The 23,438-nt window shown below is 40.4% G+C and overlaps 1 protein-coding gene across 1 annotated transcript in view; it reads left to right on the top strand.

Annotated features, from left to right (window-relative positions):
• Nucleotides 1–23,438, top strand: part of si:dkey-256h2.1 — a 30,522-nt gene that overhangs the window by 2,594 nt on the left and 4,490 nt on the right. The window contains exons 3-10 of the mRNA XM_035425738.1: nt 426–601; nt 1,882–2,042; nt 4,830–4,970; nt 7,118–7,239; nt 8,702–8,870; nt 11,182–11,327; nt 19,804–19,928; nt 21,162–21,288. Coding sequence (XP_035281629.1) covers nt 426–601; nt 1,882–2,042; nt 4,830–4,970; nt 7,118–7,239; nt 8,702–8,870; nt 11,182–11,327; nt 19,804–19,928; nt 21,162–21,288 — 1,167 coding nt within the window. The remainder of the gene's footprint in view (nt 1–425; nt 602–1,881; nt 2,043–4,829; nt 4,971–7,117; nt 7,240–8,701; nt 8,871–11,181; nt 11,328–19,803; nt 19,929–21,161; nt 21,289–23,438) is intronic.

Genomic DNA, 23,438 nt, shown 5'->3' on the forward strand with positions numbered 1-23,438 from the left:
TAGAAAATGGCACCGTGACTAAACATGTCCCCCTTTTATGAAGGAATTAGGTTTCTTTATAAATCATCATTGTGCGATGGAATTAGAGGGTCACAGTGAAAAGCAAGCTGTACCCATGATACTTTTAGGTTGCCAGAGGGGTCACATTAATCACTGCTAATGGTGCGGTTTTCTTGCTGCTCTTAACTATGATTGACCCTTTGTGATTTGAGTTTCCATTGCTGGCTAAAGGTGATAAAATAAATAAATAAAAGGTGATGAGATAAAAACTCATGATGGGCTTTGATTGCGCTGAATTCCCCTGACGTTCCCAGCGGTGTTTAGCAAAAACAAATTTGCTGTTTTTTAATCCCCATTTAAAAAAAAAAAAAAAAAAACACAAAAAGAAAAACTCACTAATTATAAAGCCCTTTCATTTAACACAGAATGGGACTTGCCTGTGGTTGCCAAGCGACTGGATGCGAGATATGATTGGCTGATGGGCCGCTGGGATCAGAGGTCGTACAGCTTGATTGACGCAGGTGATGGATGTCAGCCCTGTGCCACTGTGTCTGCTGCTGTGGCATGGGTGTCTGAGGGAAACTGCTCATTTTTCACAAAGGTAAGAAATGCACCTGTGGCAGTTACTTGCAGTTGGATTGAGGGCTACTTTTCTGTCGTCGGGTGACTGCTGGCGGCGAAAATGGAGTGGGTGTATGGGGGATTAGTTTGAAATTAGTTTTTGCGCCACTTCACAGCTGTAATTGATTCATTTATATTTAAAACGTATCATTAAGTCAGACATTTACTCTTGATTAAATTAAGCAGTGGTGTAATATTTTTTATAATTAACACATTACATCGAACAGAATATTATTCGAAAGTCCACAAATACCCATGACGTGAAGTGTGTCAGTTAATTATTCATTTTGGTTTTGATTTATATGCACTATGAAATGGTACTCCGTCAGATTCTCAGCAAAAGAAAATGGAGTGCATTCAGGGGTGCCAAATGGGAGACCTTTCCTGCTAGCACCGTTCAGTCAGATGTTGATACATCATCTCCCACTGACCCCATGTGGAAAGTGAATGTCACTGAAAGGGGTGGTGGAGAAAATTCATGTCTTCATCTCGTCTGTTTCTCCACTGTTTTAGAAGTGTTGGTATGACCTCATTAGGTCAGTCTGATTTTTACGCAGTTACTCTTTATCAAGACACTGGTTGTGCATTTGTAGCCATGTACACCAAAAAACTTGCTCTGCGTACGACTACTAATGCTGCTACTACAGGTTAATGTGGTTGTACAGCATGCTTTTTTATTAACCGTAAAGAGTGTACTCTTTCTCAGTCTGTGCTTTGTGGAATTGGTACTAAATGATGGCAGTCTTTTGAAGTTTCAGAACCAGTAGGACAATCATAACGCACACACTGCTATTGCTGCAGAAAATGATATTTTATTGCACAATCAAGGACATCTTCTTGACAAGAGAAGTTGTTGTTAGTAGTCACAAATCGAAATGTTGTCCCTGGTAGCACAATAAAACTTCATGTTCTGGAACATCAGCAATGTGCCAGTACTATTTCTGCCTACAATTTGCTTTACACTTTTCTTGCACCCATAATTATTTTGGAGGGTACATGCACCCCTACATTGTTTAAACTTTAGGTTCTGAGTTGGGTTCATTTAAGCTGTGTGACAGTTTTTGCATAATACATGAAGGAATGTGAAAAAAATACCTTATCCCTGGAAAAAACGTGATTGGATTTATAAATGTGTCACACTAATATCTTTAGTATGTTGGCTCTTTATTGACCATATAAAATTACGGCTCAGCTCATTGGTCGATTGACTGATTTATAAATTCATCTTGCTATAGCTAGTTTTTACTGTTGTTGCTCCAGGTGCGGAACATGGCTAACTCGAAGGCGGTGGGGGTCCTCGTATACGCGTCCCTCGGAAGCCCCATCCAGGACATGAACTGCGAGGGGGAGGAGTGCTTCGTACCGCTGAGTGTCCCTGCCTCCATGGTGCACCTGGAGCCCTCCGTGGTTCAAGCCCTGCTGTGAGCCTCTTACCGCCCTTCTCATGCTCAGATTGACAGCTTGTGTGACAGAGAGTACGAAGCAGCCCGAGGTACAGGCTTATTACTTGGAAATAACAAGCTTGTCTTCTTACCCCTGAATGGTGAAGACAAGTGTAATGATGCATTGTTCCTGTATTGTACTGTTTGGTTTCGAAGGTCGACATTTGAGGAGAGATTATCAATGCAAGGTTTTACTGAGTTTAAGGACTTTTAGACGATGTAAAATTAATTGGTTATTTTTTAAAAATGCGAGGACATTATGTCTGAAATGAATCCCAGTGAGACCAGGGTCTCTTTTACAAGGGAGCCCTGCATACAGCAAGGAGCAGATGCATAAGTACAATAAAATAATTACATAAATACACAATAAAACAATTTATCAGAACACAAGTTATTCAATTAAAACATGTACTAGAGAAGGATAGATCGTTTTTGATAAGGGTGCTAAATTGCCCCAAAGAAACGAGAGTGGAGAGTGGAATAGGTTTTTGCGGCTCGTTCCATGTATATGCTGCAGAGAAACTAAAAGCAGTCCTTCCCAGCTCATTATGAATGCGTGGCACTTCCAACGACAACCGACTTTGTGACCAGACATTATATGCACTATGTTTGATAAGTTGGGCACTTACCAATTAGTGCTTTATATAAGAAAATGAGCCAATGCACTTTCCTCCTAATTTCCAAGGGGGGGGGCATTTAACAGCCTGATAGAGATAGCAGTGATGGGTACGATACCCAGCTCCTGTTATAAAATGTATGGCTGTTAATCCAATACAGGTAAAAACAAGGATTGAACAATTTTCTTTCTGTCCTCCATATTAAAACACACTTTATTTCTATTTAAAAATCTCAACTTTATTGTTAATTTGTCTATATGTGTATTAAAAGATAGTGAAGTATCAATCCAGATACCCAAGTACTTGTTGGATTTTCTCTCAATTTGGACACCACTTACTGTACATATTTTCATATTACTTGCTTCATTTTTATGTGCTCTTGAGAAGATCATATATTTGGTTTTGGATGCATTAAGAACTAACCTCAATATAAGGAGTGCTGGAAAGCATCAAAGGCAGTTTGAAGATTTTGTGTTGCCTCCTGACCAGAAGGGGCAGCAGAGTAAAGTACTGTATCGTCAGCATAAAAGCCTGCTATTTCGTACTCGGGAGCCGATATTATTGATATATAAAGTGAACAGTAAAGGGCCAAGTATAGAAGCTTGTGATATCCTCTTACCAATGTCCAGGAGCTGCGATTTTAAATTATCTGCCACCATACACTGTGAGTTCTTTCTTTAAGATAGTTACTGAACTGACTGCACTTTGATGCAATCCTATAGTTATCAGTTTAAGTTAAAAAGTCATGGTCCACTGTGTCAAAAGCCTTCGATGGATTAACAAATAAAACAGCACGGTGTCGCCTTTTATCCAGTGTGCCCACAATGTCATTGAGGACTAATGAGGTAGCTGAGATTGTACTGTGTACAGGTCTGAACTCGGGCTGGTATTAGTCAATATATCATTTTCATTCAGGAAAGCACAGAGTTAACAATTTACCAGTGACTCCCAAGATTTTAGCTGGGCATTTAGTGTCGTTTCGGAGAGGGCCATGGTCAAATGTTTAATTGACATACAGACACTTCGTTCAGATTTTCATTTTGTAGATGCAAAAAAGTGATATAATCCCATCTCAGAGAATGTGGCCTCATATATAGTACAATAAATGCTGGTCTTTAGGTACTCTGTGTCACCAAAGCATATTATTTAATTAGTAAACATCATTATCCAATGGAAATGACTGTACTTGCATATTATAAAGCCGTGTCTGATTCTTTGGCAGACCTGTAGTCCCTGGACTGTACAGTACCTTTGTTTTTTCCATGCATTGATTAATAAAATGGGTTCTCCTCTGCAGTGCAATGAGATCTCTATGACATCAAAATGACTCTTACTGCCTCAGCCATCAATCCTCTCAGATGAAGTGAGGTATTAATATTTGGAGCTCTTGGCTGGAAATATCATACAGGGAACCTCTGAGAGAGCCAGTCCGCCCCTTTTAGGCAGTCTGAGTCCCGGTTTTTATTTGGAAGTGATTCAGTGTCTGCAGTGCTGTTTTCAGAGGTTTTGATTGAGGGGATCCACTTGTGATAATGGTGGCACAGCAGCGTGCCATGCGGTAATGGGATACTTGGCAGCGTTTCTTTGTGAATCACCGCTGTGCTCTTCTCAATCTTGCTCTGGGAAATTGCGCTTTCCAATTCACCCAATTCAGTCGAGTTCCCCTCCAAACTATTGAAATTGTTATTGGGAAAACATAAATGTTACAGCAAGCCGTATTTCTTTTTTATTGATCACTGTTTCTATCAGCAGCCTTCCATGGCCTTTCTTAAAGTTTTCCCGTGAGACTATAGATTTTCAGCTCGATAGAGAATGCCACAAATCTTGCCTTGGAAACGAAGTTAATGATTTAAGTAGTTTTGAGGTGACACACCAAGATTTGCCACACAGTGTTGTGGTGTTTTTTCTAACCTATGTACTGTATGGGTAGGTAAACTGAGGACATGAAGCTGTCTGTATGGAGACAGGACTTAATTCCCCTGAAGTCAGCTGAAAGTTGACATCTCCTAATGTACTTCTAAACATCATTATAACTATTCTGTTATTTTCTTTTTTGTGTTGTTGAAAGATGTCCCCCTTCTGGCCCTCCACCACTTCCAGCAACAACATAGTTATCCAAGGTCTCAATGTGTGTCTCTTATCTTTGCAGAAAAATGCAGCCAGTGAAAGTGTCATTCCAAACCACCCCTTCTCCAAACTTCTTCTTCGGGATTGACCAGCAGGGGGCGTTGGCTGAGATGGGTTGGTTCCTCTACCCCACCTTCAGATTCATCAGCTGGCAAGCCCAGTGGTGAGTGTGGTAAATGAAATATCTGAGTAACCCATATTTGCATTGCCCATGGGCTGTGTGCATTACAACAGGGCTACATGTATTACCACTTCATACAGGGAAGGCCCTTTTTATTGTCATGCTATTGTTTTTTACATTTTCTTTTATTAATTTGGCACCTAACATGTGACTGAATATGTTCAATTCCCACCCTAATTTGGAATGTCCAATTTATTATTTGTAGCCAGTCCATTCAAGTGTGATGTCCCTTTTGTCCCTCAATTTGGGAAAGTGAAGATGTATGTGGTTGTCCGCTGAAACATATGTTAGCACCAGCCTGCTTCGTTTCACACCTCAGCCCATAGCCAAGCTTGCACAGAGCTGAATTGGAGGAAGACATTTCATATGCGGCTATGGCATGCAGTCCATGGGCGCCCGATCGACCAACGGGGGTCGCCAGAGAGCAATGAAACGTGACTAACCTCCCATAACCAGGGCAGTGCACTTAGATCTGAGACCGTGGGGCTCATCCATGCACCACAACATGGTGCCCTATCTGAATGAGCCACCCAGCAGCCTCTATGGTATTTTAATGCTCACAGTGCCGACAGTATTCTATAGGGGCTATGCATATTACCAGTTTTCTGTAGTCTGCATGTACTGACTGCAAATGTCATATCAGGGCAGTATTTATAAAGTTTTACCTGGTATCTTTAGCCACCAGTGTTATGAGGATTACTTGTGTAGAAATCTGAATGGAGACTCTCTGTAGTAACACTGAATTTGCTGATATTGAATGGGGATAGTTGCCAGTGGAAAGAGTGCCAGGAATGGCTTATGCCCAGGGCGTTCCTGTCCTTTCATTTTTCTGCACCTCAGACATCATTAAATCAAGCCCTTGCAGGCAGGGGCTGGAACAGGTTTCCTTTGTCTCAACAAGCAGGAGAAGGGAATGCCAGGGGAGTGGCAGACATATTTTACGATTCGTCCCCTGTGTGGTCTGGCGTAGAGCTTGAGCGTAAGAGCGGACACCTGTCATAAATCTTTCTGAGGTCCTGCTAGAAGGGGTGGATTCCAAGAGCTTAGTTATCTGAGTCTATTAAACCATCAAACCCCACAAATTAAATATGAATTAGCATCACTACGGGTTTATGGTAAAGGTAAATCGATGTTTTGGAAGTTGCCTATACACAAACTGACATGCAGTATTTATCTTGCTCCTTCCTCATATCCCCCTTTCAACTGCATTGTATGCCGCTTTGACTCTGATGAAGACGCAGTAGCGTCGAAACGTTGGTAGTGTTTGCACATTAAATATTTAAAAGAAGATCCGTGTGCTCCAGTGCCTTTCTCTGGGTAAGTCCTTTTAAGTGAAGTTACCCGGAGAGTCTTCGCTGATCTGTATGTCTATTACTGAGAGCATCGGGATTCAGAAGAAGCTGGCTGAAGTGCGAGTGTGTCTCTATAATTGCATTGTATGCCTGTTAAACAATAAAAAGCTAAAAACAAATACGTTCATTAAAAAAATCCTATCGTCATTTGTGCAAAACCTTCAATGTGCACATAATGTAATGATAAACAATGCTAAATGGTAAATGGTAAATGGACTGCATTTATATAGCGCTTTTATCCAAAGCGCTTTACAATTGATGCCTCTCGTTCACCAGAGCAGTTAGGGGTTAGGGGTTAGGTGTCTTGCTCAAGGACACTTCGACACGCCCAGGGTGGGGTTTGAACCGGCAACCCTCCGACTGCCAGACAATCGGTCTTACCTCCTGAGCTATGTCGCCCCGCAATGCTGCGTTCTGTAGAACTCAAGGTTCTGTTGGGTGTGGTCCTCTGTTTCTCTGCAGTTCTGTATGTATGTATTTGGGCTGTTGCAGGGTCCTTGTGTTGGTGCCAGTAGTTTGGAGCAGTAATTAAGGAACCAGACTTCTGAAATGCTCCTTTGGGTGGGATACTGCACTTGAATTGTTGGGAATCCTAGCTAACTTTATTTAAGAATCTAGCGGAATAATCATGGCGCTTAACATGACTTGCTGCAGTTATAGTCACCAGCGTAATAATAATTGAAAAGTAAACTATTGAAATGATTTGTACTAAGCAGGTAAATCATGCATGTCAGGACTTGTCAGTGCTTTTCTCACTATTCTCCCGCTCTGCTGCAGGTTCGATTTTTCCAGACAGTTGCAGGAACAGCTGCGGAGCCCGGCTCAGGTGCTCACTGTGTTTGATAATGCAGTGATGCAGGGTGAGGGCGGAGCCACCACCGCTGTGAACCTGCCTGCAGGTAACTGATCACCTTGTACTCTTTCAGGAGAACTACCCAGAAATATTCACCACTTTTCACTCACTTTTGTTTTTTTACAAGACTGCGGCATTTTGACAAAATAATGGGATACGTTTGAGGAAATATTTGCATGGTGCTGAGCGTTAAATCCTGTGCATACTGTGTAAATCCTGTGCATACTGAACATTGAATATTCATTTGATGTTTAATGGAAAACCAAGGTTGCGTGTCAGACGTTGCTTCTCTTCCTGCTTTTTAGAAGTTAATTTCCAGGCACTTTCATTTCACACACATCAAAGGCATTTTATCTGCAAATAATACAAAGAATGTTAGGGGAAGCAGTGTAGTTTAATTATTTCATCAATGCTCTTCCTTTCTTAGTTTCTTTTTTCACTGTCCTCTGAAAGTACACATTGCCTTGTGAATACTGCAATACCGATCAAAAGACCATAATTATTGTGTGTGCAGGAATTGAATTTATACCTTTTGTGAGAATACATTTAGTTTTATTTGCCTTAATTAGAGCAGCGTGTTATCTTATTACTTGTTGCATTAGAATGGCTTAAATAACATGGATGACTTGCAGTACCTTATTGAAATTATATTCTGCATTATTTTATTCCCCGCTCACACCTTGGATTCTTGCTATTTTAACGTTTGCCGCATTAAATGGAGTCTGAATATTTGGCATTCCTCTGTACCACAGTATGTGTCTCTCAGTGCACCACATAGGCTAGTATGGGTGGTGGGGGATAGGTTTTCAAGCTCTGGAGAAATCCACTACTGCATTGCGTGCATTGTTAAGTCCACTAAACCACTAATTGCCTTACATTTCACTCTTTTGGGCCATTTTGACAGACATTTGTGCAAAGTATTTAACATTCAACAAATCTGACAGCTTCATTCTACACAAAGCATAATAATTGTCCCATTAGTATTTAAGCTTTCCTTTGGGTTGATTTGCTTTTTCTGCATTGCCCATTTTTTTACACAGAACTCATTTTACTAGTATTAAAATTTATGTTGGGATCAATCATTATTAGGGAGCCTACACAAGCCTGGAGAGACAAGCTTCTCAAAGAGATGCTAGACTGCATTTTGCATATAGTTACCTGATGAGGAACGTCAGGGAATGGACGTAAATGCGTGTAAACACTGTAACCAGATACAAGCCTAAATGTCAGCAATTCCCAAGTCAACCCCTCTGTTAAACCTGTAATGCTGAATATCTATCAAACTTAAATACAGGAGTAAAGTAATAATCTATACGCTGCTTGAAATGTGTCATTTGGGATTTGGAGGATGCAGCCTCTCATGCATCTCCTGCAATGTTCAGCTGTTAGTAGTATAGTACTGTGACAAAGCCAGTAATGTAGCTGGAGTAAGAATGGACTGTGACCATTTTCTTCTTGTTTTGCATCTTGGTGAAAACTGTTGGGATCTTTCTCTTCTTGCGTGCCAGACATGATGAATTTTGATGTGCTGGAGTTGGATGCATCCCTGTCTTGTCCTGGAAAAAGGGATGAGACTTGTGCTCATTGGGATCACACTGTGCAGCTGTTTGTGTGCTGCGATAATTTCAGTCCCCTCTGCAACATGGAGCTTGGCCGTTGGATCACGGCATTCCGCAGGTAACCTGGTGCTAATACTGTGCTAATATTGTATTTGGGGACTGGCAGGGGGAACACTGGTTGAGAAACTGTGCCTTTAACCAAGGGATGCACTGCTGTTGTACCCTTCGACGAGGCGCTTTACTTGAATTTCCTCGGTTAATATTCTGTATAAATGGAAAGTATTTAATAGTGGATAATGCCTTGAATACCGTGTACCTTGTCAGCAAGGCTGTACACTGAAATTGGAACAATTTTATTTTCCTCAAGGACTGTTCGGTCCAGCTCATTATAGCAGTGTGTGTTTCTGTGAAAGGAGGTTACAGTTAGTCCTTGGAAACTGAAGCTCCAGGTAATACATAGTGTACTTAATGGAGATGAGCTGGAGGTCATTGAGAAGCATACCTTATCACTGGCTGTATTTTTCCATTTCAGTCATGTTTTGCGGCATGTGTAAGCCTGTGTAGCTGCAGCATGGAGAAAATCAATACAGAACTACATTGTGTGTGTGAATGGAGGCAAGAGGTTATTTTATGTTATGCTAACCACAGCCCAGTTTTCATTGAGGCAATTAAAAAATGGTAATCAGATTGCACTAATAAATGCTATACATGCCATAAGAACTTTTCTGGTAAAAAAAATAAATAAATAAATTTGAACATGAAAAACGACAAGAGCCAGTAATCTGAAACAGTGCTGTATCAGTCAAAGAAAGTACTCGCATCTTGAACAAATTTCACTAAAGGGTAATTCCAGATGAAAATGGCTCATTTTCAATCTTGACCTCTCAGATTTCTTCTGATATTTTAAAAAATGCTTCAAGAAGAATAAAATCCCATGAGGAAGTGCCGTAAGAAATTGTCATGTAATGAGGAGCAAGGTGACTGGATGGACACAGAATTGGCAGACTTCAATAAGTGTCTGTCTGCCATGGGGGATTCTCCTGTCAGTGAGAAGAAAATGGCAAAACTCTCAAATGTATGGTGAGAAGAAGCTGAAAGTAATCATTCACACAATCAAAACAAAGTCATTTGATGTACTGATATCAATCATTTAGGGTGAACTGTTGTTTTAACCAGTCTATCACCCCTTGTAATAGTCTTGCAAATGTGCTGTAAAACAATAATTACAAGAGATCCCACTTTGTAAATTGGCATCTGTAGATAATGGACTGTATAGAACACCATATCAAAAATTGAGCACAATTTAGTAGTTTTCAGATAATTTGATAAATAATATTACTTCCTTAATAAATGGAAGAATGAAGTGAAGATATTCAAACATGACTCGTGTTGTAGAAAAAGTATTTGTGATTACAATGAGACCAAGATATTGTTTTAATTGTTAAGTTAAGCTGTATGTTTAGAAACTAGAGGTGGGTAGGCCAAAAGTGAAATGAAAATGGGCACTTTGTGTTTTTTTTCTTCTCGCAAACATATACTAACGGTCATTACTACAACGTAATTAATCCTATGGGTGTCGGATATCACAAAGATCTTACAGGTCATGGTTGAAAAGGTGCCATTTTCTCCTGGAATTACCCTACACAGAAAATGATCGGAAAGTCTGTATTTTTATGTTTATGTTATAAATTATTTGATGGATGTAATAAGAGAAAAATATAATTCTCTATAATGCACCAGATGACAAAAGATTAAGTGGCAAACAGCCGCAGAGATTGCAATTCTGCAGTAATGAAAAACTGTAATGAATACAGATGGAACAGTAATTTTAAACATACTGTTCTTCATTACTCATTCACTTGCCGAATCCAGACTGATGCAGATTTACTCAGAGCACCGTGCTTTTATGGCTTCTGTGGCTAAATTATGGAGAATCTTTCATTTATTCTGAATTAATTGCATTTGCCACATTCATTTTCGTTAAAGACACTGTGATATGACAGATTTTTGATCAAACGAAAGCTAAGAGAGCATTTACAGTTGTTAGAGGCTGAAAAAACTAGGTTCACACAGGCCCTGGAAAACATGAGAGTGCTTGAAATTGAATATGGAAAATTCATGTTGTGAAAATGCTTGGAAGTCGAATAGTGGGTGAAGGTACCTGATTTTTTTAAAATGTCGGTTTATTCATTTAGCAAAAATAAATAACTTTTTATAGCTATGCAATGAAAATCCAACCCTTTGTGAATTCAAGGAGAGTTCTCTTCTCCAGGTTATATGAGTTTACCAATTAACGGCTTATGTGTGAGGATGGCATTTTCCATTTCAAAATGTCCTTCACTTCACAAGTCTCTTATTAGACCATGTGCAAACTGGATGCATGAAAACTGTTGTGTACTCATAATGTAATGTGTATTGTGTTCTCACAGAGGTACTGGCCATTGGCTGACTGATGTCTCCCCTCTCTTGCCCTTGCTGAACAATGGAAAGTGTGCCTTCACCATGAAGACGGTGCCTTGGGCGATGCCATGGGTAACGTCCTTGAACCTGCGATTCAGCAGTAGCAATCATTCAGGTGAGTCATATAAACACTCGACTGCTCTTCTGTATTGGAGCTTTAATCTCACGGAAAACGCCAACGTAGATGGAAAACCTTGTATTATTGGCTAAGCCGTGGTCACAGTGGTACAGTACAGCAAACTGTATTTTCCATTAGATGAATCTGTCATGGCTATAGTGGAATTAGGCTAACAAGCCTCAGTTGGTATTGCAAGGGATACTACAAATGGTGTATATTCCATGGATTTTCCATAGATTTAGGGTTCGGTTTGGTTTTTATTGGTACAGTCCACATTATTCACACACATTCAAGCCTCTTCCCCACAGCAGTTCCCTGGTGAATGCAGTGAGCCTTTTATAGTGTCAACCATGACAATTCTTTCGGAGTGCAGTGTGTCAGACCTTTTCAAAGATCTTTTCCAAAGGACACATACTGCATTGTGTGCGCTGTAATTATTTAACAGTACATTATTACACAGATTATTTCAAACTCAGACCCACAAACCTAATATTCATGCACAAGTGGACTGTGTATGATCCTTTGCTCATTTGATCATTGTCCAATATAATAAGGCATGAAGAATTAATAATTTTATCTTATACAGTTCTTGTACATATTTCATTTTTGCCCTCCGATCGTGCATTTCATTGATAATTCATTGTAATTCTTCAGTCTTATTGTAGTTCTTCATTATTTTTTGAATGTTCCAGTCCTCCAGATATGTTTTATAATTTAAAAAATCACATTACAAATTTGTGTTATTGTTCTCCTTGTGTTCTAGTGAGATTGTTTGCATAGTGCATGGATACTTAATCTAGATCAGCAATTTCAAGATGGAGCAAGTACTTATCGATAAAAGTGATATGATCAGCATTTCTTAATGCATTTGATCATTGCCTGTTTAATTTGGAGATTAATCATGGTGACTATGCTAGCTGTGTTTTTGTATCCTATCTTTTTATATTGTGCATACATTTGCGTAACACTTTTCAGACCTTTTCCAATGATCTCAAAGCTCCTTAGTCTAAAATGAAAGGGGAGTAGCGGGTGTCAGTGCAGTTTTCACAGGTGCATACCATCAGGCTGAGTGATGCCATGCAGCCATTTTGTGGCTTTTATCATACACTGGAGAGGGAACGATCTGCTTAACCTGTTTAATTGGGGGATTATAAAATGGCCTGACTGAACAGCAAAGAATCCCCTGCTCTTTGTACTAAGCACCATGGCAATTTCAATGAGCTCAATGACTGCATTCACATGAACCGTAGTATTCTATTGGTCAGAATGTCCATTTATTCCCAATATAAAAGAATCCATATCTATATTTAGTATGCGGTATTCAGAATATCCATCCAGTATCTTTAGCTGCTTATCCTGGGCAGGGTCGCGGGGGTGCTGGAGCCTATCCCAGCGTGCATTGGGCGAGAGGCAAGATTACACCCTGGACAGGCTCACAATCTATCGGAGGGCATAAACCACCGTATTCAGAATATGAAAACCAATATTCAGAATGCAAGTATTTGGAACACAATATATGGGATATTCCATTCCATTCCATATTCATTAGTTACAAATATTATTCTTGTAAATCCCTTATTCAGAATTCTTTACATATTCAGAATACTTGCCATGTGCATGGCTGATTTGCAGAAAATGGCAGCCAAATGACAGTCCAAATGACTGCTTAGTTTTCTCATTCATATATTCATATACGATGTTTATAGTATGACAGAGCTTTAAAAAAAAAAAAAAAATATATATATATATCAGTTGTGTCTCGCCTACAGTTTGATCCCAGAGGACTATTCAGTATTCCACATACTGCTGCTGTGCAAAATATGGTTATTTATTATGAAATGTTGAGTGCTTCGTGCATTTTATCTTTTTTTATCCTGTCTGGTTAATGATTTTTTTATTCTTGGCAGTGAATTCCAAGGTTGGGTGTAAATAGAGGAACGCCATGATTCAGAGGTGGTTATCGTCAATAAGAGGGTGATGAGGAAGGTTCATTAGTATGTGCAGAGGAGCTCACAGATTGGGTTAATCCTCTACTTCCTGCCCGTGTCCTTGAATGCCTCCCGCAGGCCAGTTTCAGCTGTATCTCCCGATGATCCATTACACAAATATACTCCCTTCATCCCATGAGCCACCAGTCAAGTGTTTTAGGGAATTCACTTTAAACATGATGGTGCTTTGTCCCTTGGTTTGAATTATGAATATAATGAATGAATATAATTGGAATACAAAAGTACTGTAGAATGAAGTTAGATTGAATGGGTTAGCTTTTTCAGCTTTTTCTCTCAACTCTCAGTGCTTTATCTTTCAAAAAAGAATAATAATTCTAATTTTATCATTTGTAAATTAACTTTCAGAAGATGCTGGGTGTCAGAATTCGCATCTGCATCTTGATCTACATGCATATCCTAAGATCCCATTTGCACTAACTTTATTTATCTCTTGTTCACAATGTCTTTCTTTAACAGAGGCTGGGTGGGTTTCTGTACTAAGAATAGGGTTTAAGTAGCTTATGAACCCACTGTTCTTCCTTCTGTGTGGCTTTGTTTTCTTGCAACCTTGATTCTTACGAGTATTCTGAGAAGAAGGGCATTCCATTTAAAACCAATTTTTTCAAATAACTTATTTTACCATGTACTTCACGTTCTTGCACTATGGTCTTTCACTTTAGCATGGCAGGGTGTAATTCCTGCTTTAAACTATTGACTTTGGCTTGAACATTTACTAGATCATTTGACAAAGACTTACAGTAGGTTGGTAAACGTGTAGCAGCAATGTGCAATTCATTTTGGGGTTTATTATCTGACATGTATTTTATCTTATCACTATTCACAATGTTTCGCTTGCTATCCTGTCAGGCTCCTTTTGGCTCTGCTCCAGTGTGTTATTTTCCTGTGTCACCCGCAATTACTTTTGCCTCACCCCTTCGTGAGAAGGTGCGCAAGGTACACAGCCGGCTAGATTGGCATTGACATTAGCTGGCACCCTCCCCTCTTTCCGGTCTGTGGCACTAAGTGAACCATGAGAGAACATTAAAGCCCAAGTGAGAGGGCAAAGCCCCCCAGACTTATTTTCACTAAAGGGTTGAAACAAATATCTGATCTGTTTAGTTGGTGCTATAGCAAGGAATATGTGCTCTAAACAGCAAAGCAAGGCTCTAAAAAGAAAAAAAAATATTAGGAGAGGTCTATTTTAAACATTGCTGGGGTGGAGACTACAAAGCCATAGAAAATTAGGGTGCTGTCAGTGACTTGATTTGTCCACAGACGTCATCAGGATGAGTCACGATTTCCTGAGATCAGGTGACCTGCAGCGATATGCTGGATAGGGGAACACCAGTCACAAGTGCTCACATGAAACTGTGGTTTTGGAAGGGGACTGCTCATCTTTCAATAAGCAGTGACTTAACAATGTCACTGGAAGTGCTTTGCCATAATGCAGGGTCAATGACCTCATAGCACCAGGAATGGCTTGGTTGCTGATTTGATTCTTGTGAACTGCCCAACTGCTCCTGAGGTGGAAATGATGGTTCTTTTATACCATTAGCTGTTGAGAGTTCGCCTTCAAAGGATGGCTCTGGGGGAGTGACAGCATTACTGGAAACTGAACTAGTGCTAGTTCCTTCCTCACATGGTGCTGCTGTCATCATTATTACTATTAGAGGGTTTTTGAAAGCATTATCTACTTCCGTGGATCTAAAAACAGACGGTCTATAGAAAAAATGAATGGGGTTTTCCTTAATTATAGCTTTCGGCATATTTTTTAAATGTTTCACAAAACCACGGTGTATTTTTCAAAAAGAAGCCATTTCATTACTTTTATTCCATTTAATATTGCCTTTGTTTAATCATGCCTTCTGTATTTTTGTTATGCTCTATCAAGTGAATATAAAAAATTTGTCCACAATTATAATCAGATTACTTAAAGAATAGACAATTTTACATACAGTATAAACAACAATATTAAATGATAACCACTAAACAGTGTGCTAGTGTGTAACAACACCACAATGTGCATTTAGCACACTTGTTCCTTTGGGCTAGCTAATAAGCTCTTAATGAGGTTTTTATTCCCACGGCCACAGCATCCCATGTTTTGAACTAATAGCACTAATAGTTAGCTAGCTAGTAGCTTTGATTTAAGCATCATGACTATGGCATGCTGTTTTAACATTTATTCAACCCACTGTATCTAGCTACCCCTTTATCTTATACCCCTTTCTCACAGACGACCCACGAACAAATGCCTCCTAACTAACTAGTTAAGTTGTGTTCCACCTAACTAGTTAGACAGCTGAGTTTTAGGCAGATAGCTAGTCAACTAGCTGGCTTTTTAGTGCAGCTAATTTGGTTGTAAGGGCAGCTAGCTGGCAAAAATGGCAGCTAGCTAACTAATCTCTGTTAACAAGCTGAATCATATGGGCAGCTAGCTAGGGAAAATGGGCAGTTAGCTAAAATAAATGGATAGCTGATTACAGTAAGTCAAATAACAAACGGCTTGCCATAATATGACACCCTACAAACTGTCCTGTTATGCAGCATGAACTGACTTGGTGAATATCGTATGATGTCACAGCATATTGTAGCGTGCCAACCAGTGGCTCGGTTGTACAGCACAGTACTCTCCGAGAGGCTCTCGTTTTAAACATGAACTGTATGTACCAAGGGGCCCAGGTGTTACGCTCAATGTATGCACTGAGGGGCCTGGGGGCCCTAGTGGTCAGCTCATGCTTTAAGCGTGGAGGGGCCCAGGGACCGTCACACTGTAGGTGCCGAGGGGCCCAGGGGCCCTAGTGGTCAGATCACGCTTTAAGCCCCAGGGGCCTAGGAGCCCTAGTGATCAGCTCACTCTTTAAACACCAAGGGGCCTGGGGGCCCTCACACTGTAAGCGCTGAGGGGCCCAGGGACCCTAGTGGTCAGCTTACGTTTTAAACACCAAGGGGTCTGGGGACCCTCACATTGTAAGCGCCAAGGGGTCTTGGAGGCAGTAGTGGTCACCTCACGTTTTAAACACCAAGGGGCCCGGGGGCCCTCACATTGTAAGCACTGAGGGGTCTGGGGGGCCCTAGTGGTGAGCTCACATTTTTAACACCAAGGGGCCCGGGGGCCCTCACATTGTAAGCACTGAGGGGTTTGGGGGGCTCTAGTGGTGAGCTCACGCTAGAAGCACCCAGGGGCCTAGTGGTCAGCTTGCACTGTGCACACTGAGGGCCCTAGCGTTCAGCTTCTTCGGGAAGTCTTGGGCCATGCACCGCGCACGGCCTGAGGCTCGGAGGCCCCCTGGCAGTCCGAGGCCCCGGGTCACTGGCCCCACTGGCCCGGTCCATAATCCAGCCATGTATATAATATATTTCTGTGGGGAACCCTGAAAAGTGCCAAACTCTCGGTGCTGTATAGGTATGGGGGCATGCCCCCGCCAAGGCGTAACTTGGCGGGATGGCATACCTGCCATCCCAATTAACTATATAATTATAGCTATCCTACACAAACGGCTTGGTTGGCTACAGAAAACATGCCAAGTCAATTTCTTCCTTAAGGCCATTGGGTATGACAGTATTACTGTACGTTGATGTATCCTCCTAGATTCCCTTTGGAGGAGAAAATGGAAATGGCCTCCTGTTTCTCTGGTTGAAATGGAGTTCGGAGACGTCCTGTACGTTCACATGCAGTGAAATGAGCCATCAATGGGCAGTTGGGGTCTGATGCTGCTTTTGTGCTCAGTGATATGATTCTTCATTTACTAGGTTTACTACTTTTCTTCTTTTTTGTAATGATGCAAAAGGTGCTGCTGATCCTTTTTAAAAAATTTGATTCCACTTTCTGCAAATAATGTAATGCGTACGACTATTAGCATACTCCTGTATGTGCTTAGGGATTTAATTGTAGGAATCATGAAGTACCCCGTAGATATGCATTTGAATTCAGAACTGTCTCACTGTGAGATTTAGCAGTCTCACCCCACATTAAATATGTATTCATTCTGGCTTTGTGATCTTCGGGATATTGCACATTTACATTGTCTGCATAAATCAGTTTTGCTCCTGACAACAGAAGCCTTCCATTAGTAGCCGGCATGTGTCAGGAGTGATTATTTTAATTACCTAATGCATCCTGTGCTTCTCTGTTCTCCCTGCTAAAGTTACTCCTCACCTTGGAATAATGATGCTCAGGCAGCTGTATATAAAAGAACTCCATTAGCATTTAAATCTTTCTAACTCAGACAAGATAATAACTTCTCTGTCTTTTTGTTGCTCGGTGTGTAATCTGGAGGAATGCTTGTGTTCTACACTAGGAATTAATTCACAGAAAAAAACATTTATCTTTATTGGAGTGCAGTGTTTACTGATTATTTTACATTTTAAAGGATCTTTCAATCTGTTTATTTGTTTGTCGGCCTATATATCTGTCTGTCTATGAGCTACAATTGCTTTCCTGACAAGGGACTTGTCATAACAGATACACGCTTTCTTTGTCTAGAGGTTGAAATCTTGCTTCATTTTTCTTCAGAGCATTTTTAATAATGTACTCAGTTTTATTTCTGAAATTGTTTTTATTTTTGGCGTGCGGTACAACAGGGCAAGAAATGTGACACTAGTGAACTTTTGAATCTGTTTAAGGGCTCCATGAAGTCTATTTTAAAAATTAATTTATAGCTATCTATAAATATGCATTATGAGTATTGCCTCATTAGAAATGATGAATATAACAATTTGGTATAATGTGGGCTTTGAGGACTAGCATAGTAAGTGTTTTTAGTGGCACGCTGCTTTTATGTCCTTGAGCAAGTCACCTGATCTGTGTTGTTGCAGTTAAGCCCTGCTGAATTTTGTGCCTCGGTTAGTCTCAACTCGAGGGTCGAACTGTTCCCAAGTGCTAACCACTGGGATTATGGTCAGCGAAACAAAAAAACATAGAAACAAGGTGATCTTTATTTAGATTTCACATGGTCAGCTCCTTGCTCTGAATTAAAACTGCTGTAATTTCTAACTGAAATGTATGAAAATACGCTTTAATAAAAGCAGATAGTCTGCACTTTAACCACTTGTGAATAGTTTGATTACAAATCTAAAACTGTGGAGTACAGAGTGAAATCATGAAAACAAGTCTTTGTCCCAAACATAATGGAGCTGAGTGTACATCTTGACTTGCGTAAAATGGAGAATGCCAAGTTCAAACCTGCTCTGCTGTTCTCTGCACTGCTGGTGTGAGGGAGGAGGTGGAGAATGGAGAAATGAAGAAGCGGGTACCCTTCAGCAGCCTGGAGTGAGGAAGTGCAATTGCTTGGCTTGAACATGAGAGGAGTGATAGCCTCAAGATTACAGTAAGCAGGGAGAGAAAAATCCCCCCATTGATTTACAGATTAGAATTACTTGTGTATAAGCCCATTACCCTGTTCTCAGTTGGCGTTTTTTAATTCGAAACCGCACTTGTAGGTTCAGCACGTCCAATCGGTTTGCTGTTCTATGCATCTTTGTTCTTCACTCCCATCCAATTTACTGTTGCTTTAACATTCATTACAATGCATTCCTAAAATCGAAAGTAAGGCTTAGGGTGGGGGTGGAGACGGGTGCATTGATAAAATGCTTATATTTTCTTTTTTGTATTTTTTTGTTGAAGCAAGGCCAGTTATTGAAAGCGTTGTGGAAGAATGGAGAAGGAATGTGAAATTCTGTATTCAGGAAACTATGTGCATTAAAACCTAGCTGAAGAAAGTTCTGGTCCTTTTACAACAGCAGAGGTTGCAGAGTGAGAGTCATACTGAAGTTATTGCATACCTCTGCAGCCTGAATGAAATTGCATACCTTTTCTGAAGTACAACAGTACAATATTTGACATTTTGCAGAATAATTGGAGGAAAGTCTGACACGAAACACAAATTTCTTTGTAGTATATGGCACTGGTTATGCCTATAACTATTGCTATGTATATCGGTAAGCTTTCTGTTTCTTGCTAGTTTGTTTGGTGGTGGTGTAGTACAGAACAGAAGGACATAACATTGTGTTGTACAAGATGAGCTTCAGTATTGCATCTTATATCTTGTGCATCTATCCAGTAAGCTGTGCATTGTTGCCTAATCTGGTTTCCTGTCTGGTTTTACATGTCTTCCTACTGTTTTGTGATTAGTCATGGCAAAAATCCCATTCTGTTTAAATAAAACGAGTTGTTGTACATATGTGAACTGACCAGTTTCAAATCGTATGCTTTTCTCAAGTGATTCCAAACTTTAAGCTGATGCAGTGGGTTACAGTAGATCTGGTGATCTGATCTGATGTATTTATTATACATATTTTGTATGGGAAACAATGTCTTTTTTCCTACAATGTACTGACATTAACATTAAAGGCCCCCAACATATTTGCTGCTGTATGACTGACAAGCTTGACTCGGGAGTACCAGTGAATCCGTATTTTCATAATTATTGTCAAGTTGCTTCACTTAACTTCTGATGCTGAATACAACTTTTTTTTTTCCACAGGTCAACATTCAGACAGACTATACCCATTCACGCTGATGTCCCTGTACAATGGAGGAACCTTTGACAAAGACTATAACAAGGGCTACCAGCCAATCAAGTTCACTGTGCCAGCTTCAACTAAAAAAGTAAGAACTAGTTCTAATATCATTTCTATTATCTTTTATATCTGTGTAAATGGCAGTGCCTACAGCAAGCATCGGCCTGGAACATTTACATTATATTTAGGCCTTTGGCAGCTGTTCTTATCCAGTGGGACTTGTTTAAATACATACAGGAAATATTGTCCAGGACGGTACTGATTCTGAGGTACTCAGGTCTTTATTTATTCAGTGCACAGAGCAATAGGCCATAAAACCCGGAGCACGGGTCCTTCTGGGCCCCTATATATTCTTACAGAACAGCAGGCCTGGGTAATTTAAAATACTTTAACCCTTTAGGTGCTGGTAACATCTGAAGCAACCTCTGCAGATCCATGAGAATTTCCTGGAAGACATGTTACTAATCAAAATGTACAATCACATGGAAGAAGAATTTTGTTGAATATTATTGAAGAAGTCACTTTTTTTCTTTTTAAAACTAATATACAATAGTTTTACTGCTGCCTGCAGCGTAAGGTATTTGAAAGAAATATTTTGCACGCAGTATCCTCACCACTATATTCTCTATTTTATACGCATCAGGGCACTGGGGTTTTCTGTCTCGAGTGATGTTTTTAAATGAAATACTGCAAAACACCCGGAGTGATTTGGTCCCTTTATTAAGCAGTTTGCAGTAGAGGAATGATACTTGGAGACATTTGTAATTCAGATTAAAGACCTTAGTGGTCGGTCTGAAAGCCAGCCTCCCTCCCCCCATCTGTTGGAACTGCCTCCACATCGCGGTGCCTCTCTATAGAAATGCAAATGGGATCTAATTCTCTTAAGCAGCCGTGTCCCTCCTCCGTCCTATGCACACTCTTTTTGTGATGAGAGATGCAATAAAGACTAAATCTGACATCGCACCGCACCTGTAATGGCTGTAATCTGCCACTCTCACATTCAGCAGTCCGTCCTGACAGTTTTCATTGGAAAAAAGGCTCCCCTCTTCAGTCTGTGAAAGGCTATCTTTTTAATGTCTTCTGCGACAACAGTGTAAAGAAAAAGAAAACGTGCTTCATAATTTAACCTGACAAGATCAGCAGCACAAAAAGAAAACTGAGGGATGGAGAACAGCATATTTCATGGGAATCATTGAACTTCCAGTGGGAGGAGGAAGGGAGTCTTTTACGCACAGAATATCGTTAATTAATTCTAGCCTGCTGCCTTGACAACCTCCTTTCCTTGTTGGCTTTTCATTTGATCTTCCTTCCTGGTCCCCAGGTTGAGATTTACGCCGTAATCACTGGACACGGAAGCGATGAGAACGGATGCGGGGAGTTTTGTGTGACGTCGCATCATTTCCTCATCAACGGCCTGTCCAATAACTCACGCATCTTTGACTCTGCCGGTGAGCCTGGTGACATTTCAGCCTAGACGGTTCTTGTCTGCTAAATTGGTCATGATGTGTCCGATGAATACATGCATGAGGTTGTTTTGTGAACACTGTGAGGTTGAAGTAAGATTGAGCGTTTGTATCTTGTAGTGATTTATAAGATTAAAATTGTAAAATGTGGTTTGGCATGTTTACAAAACATGCGCTGTTTGTAAGTGTACACACACGCACACACACACACACACACACACACAGACAGAGACGCTCGATCGCTCGCTTACTCATTGGCCACTTTATTAGGTACATCGATCTAGCAGCCTGGATTTCCCGCTGCTACTTGCTGGATGTTTTTTGATTGCACCATTTTCTGTAATCTCTAGAGACTGTAGTGCATGAAAATTCCAGGAGGGTAACTTTTTCTGAGATGCTGGAACCACCACGTCTGGCACCATCTTGACCATTTTAGTGTTTAGGTCATACAACTACTTAATCTCTACACCATGTCTGCATGCTTTATATATTGAGCTGTAGCCACATGATTTGCTGTTTGGAGGAGCAGGTGTACCTAATTAAGTGGTCAATGAATGTACATACGTATACACACTGTGTACCTATGTGTCCTTCATATGCATGCAAGGTCATGTTATACTATACAATAATGTTGGAGTTTTGTTTGTTGTGCTGTATGATCATACAGTTAGATGTGTACTGTAATGTCTTTGAAGTGGCAAGCTTTGGTTTTAAGATTTGAGACCAGAGCAAATTATGAAGATGGATTCAAACCTTATTTTTTTATAGGAACCAGGCACTTTCAAAGGGAGAAGGGGTCAACAGAATGCTAACTGAGAGTCAGCTGTGGTTGGATGTAGTTATCTTTCTCTCATTTGGAAGATAGTTTCCAGCTGGCTAGCAGCAGTACATGCACCTGCACTCTACTGTGGCCAAAGGGGCGGGTGCTGCAGTGATGACTCAGAGTTAGTGATTCCATAATCGACAGGAAAAGTGTATTAAGTAATAAAGCCCTAGGTCAACAGCTACTTGCTGGGATATCTATACTGAAACTCTGATTTAGCAATGCATATGGGGCTGAGGGAGTTGGAATATGCATGCTAACTGCTCAGTTCGGCTTAGTTTAGTTAAAACAGAAACAGGCGGTCAGATCTCTGGCAATTTCAGATAGAACTGTGTAGCAAGTAGAGAAAATGCAGAACAACTGAAGTTCCAGTTCATGCATGGCCTTCCCAGTACTAAACCTTTCATGAATAAATGACTTTTAGATGATGATGTTTCTTGGTATCAAATGGAAATTGCCCCAAGCATATTATGTTCCTACCCTTGAGGGACTTTGGACAGAATTGCTTTTCTCATCAAAAAAAATCTAAAAGCCTTGCTGGCAAACACAACTGTAAACAGTTTAATTGTTCACAGTTTTCTTCATTAATTTTGGGGCGTTTTGGCTGCTTTCACTCCACAGTAATGTTTATAAAAAACAGCACATATAATCCACTGTGAAAAGTATTTTTACATCATGCAGTTCATTATTACGATGCACCATCCATGAGAAGTTGAAGCGCATGCTTTTCATGTTGTTTTCCAGCCACATTACAATGCATTACATTACATTACATTACAGGCATTTGGCAGACGCTCTTATCCAGAGCGACGTACAACAAAGTGTATAACCATAACCAGGAACAAGTATGACGAAACCCCTACACCCAATGCTTGTTTCAAACCCAATGCTTGTTTCAAATAAATCTCTTCAATTATCTCATTGATGCATTGAGGAAATGTAAGCACAGATCAAAGGTAATTTCTGTTATTGTTCAGATAAAAGGATATTAATCGATCCAGGTTTCCAAAGATGTTTGCTTAATACCTAAAACTCTCCGAGTTCTCTTGGCTTTAAAGAAGCCACAGATTTCCTCCTGCCCTTTTCTAACTGGTCCATCACTGATCCCAAACCAAAGATGACATGCTCTTGTGCCACCATTTTGTTGTCACTGATCCCTCTAACAGCTGGGTAATGGGAATGTTTCTGAACACAGTGGCTGCATGGAGATTCTGTACCTGCTCAGAGTTTGATGTTGGTACACTGAAATAGGACTGCCATAATGACTGCCCAGGAGAGTCAGAACACAAAGTTCTTGAACAGGATATGGGTC

This window comes from Anguilla anguilla, chromosome 1 (genome assembly GCF_013347855.1).
Source record: "Anguilla anguilla isolate fAngAng1 chromosome 1, fAngAng1.pri, whole genome shotgun sequence".
Classification (NCBI taxonomy): domain Eukaryota; kingdom Metazoa; phylum Chordata; class Actinopteri; order Anguilliformes; family Anguillidae; genus Anguilla; species Anguilla anguilla.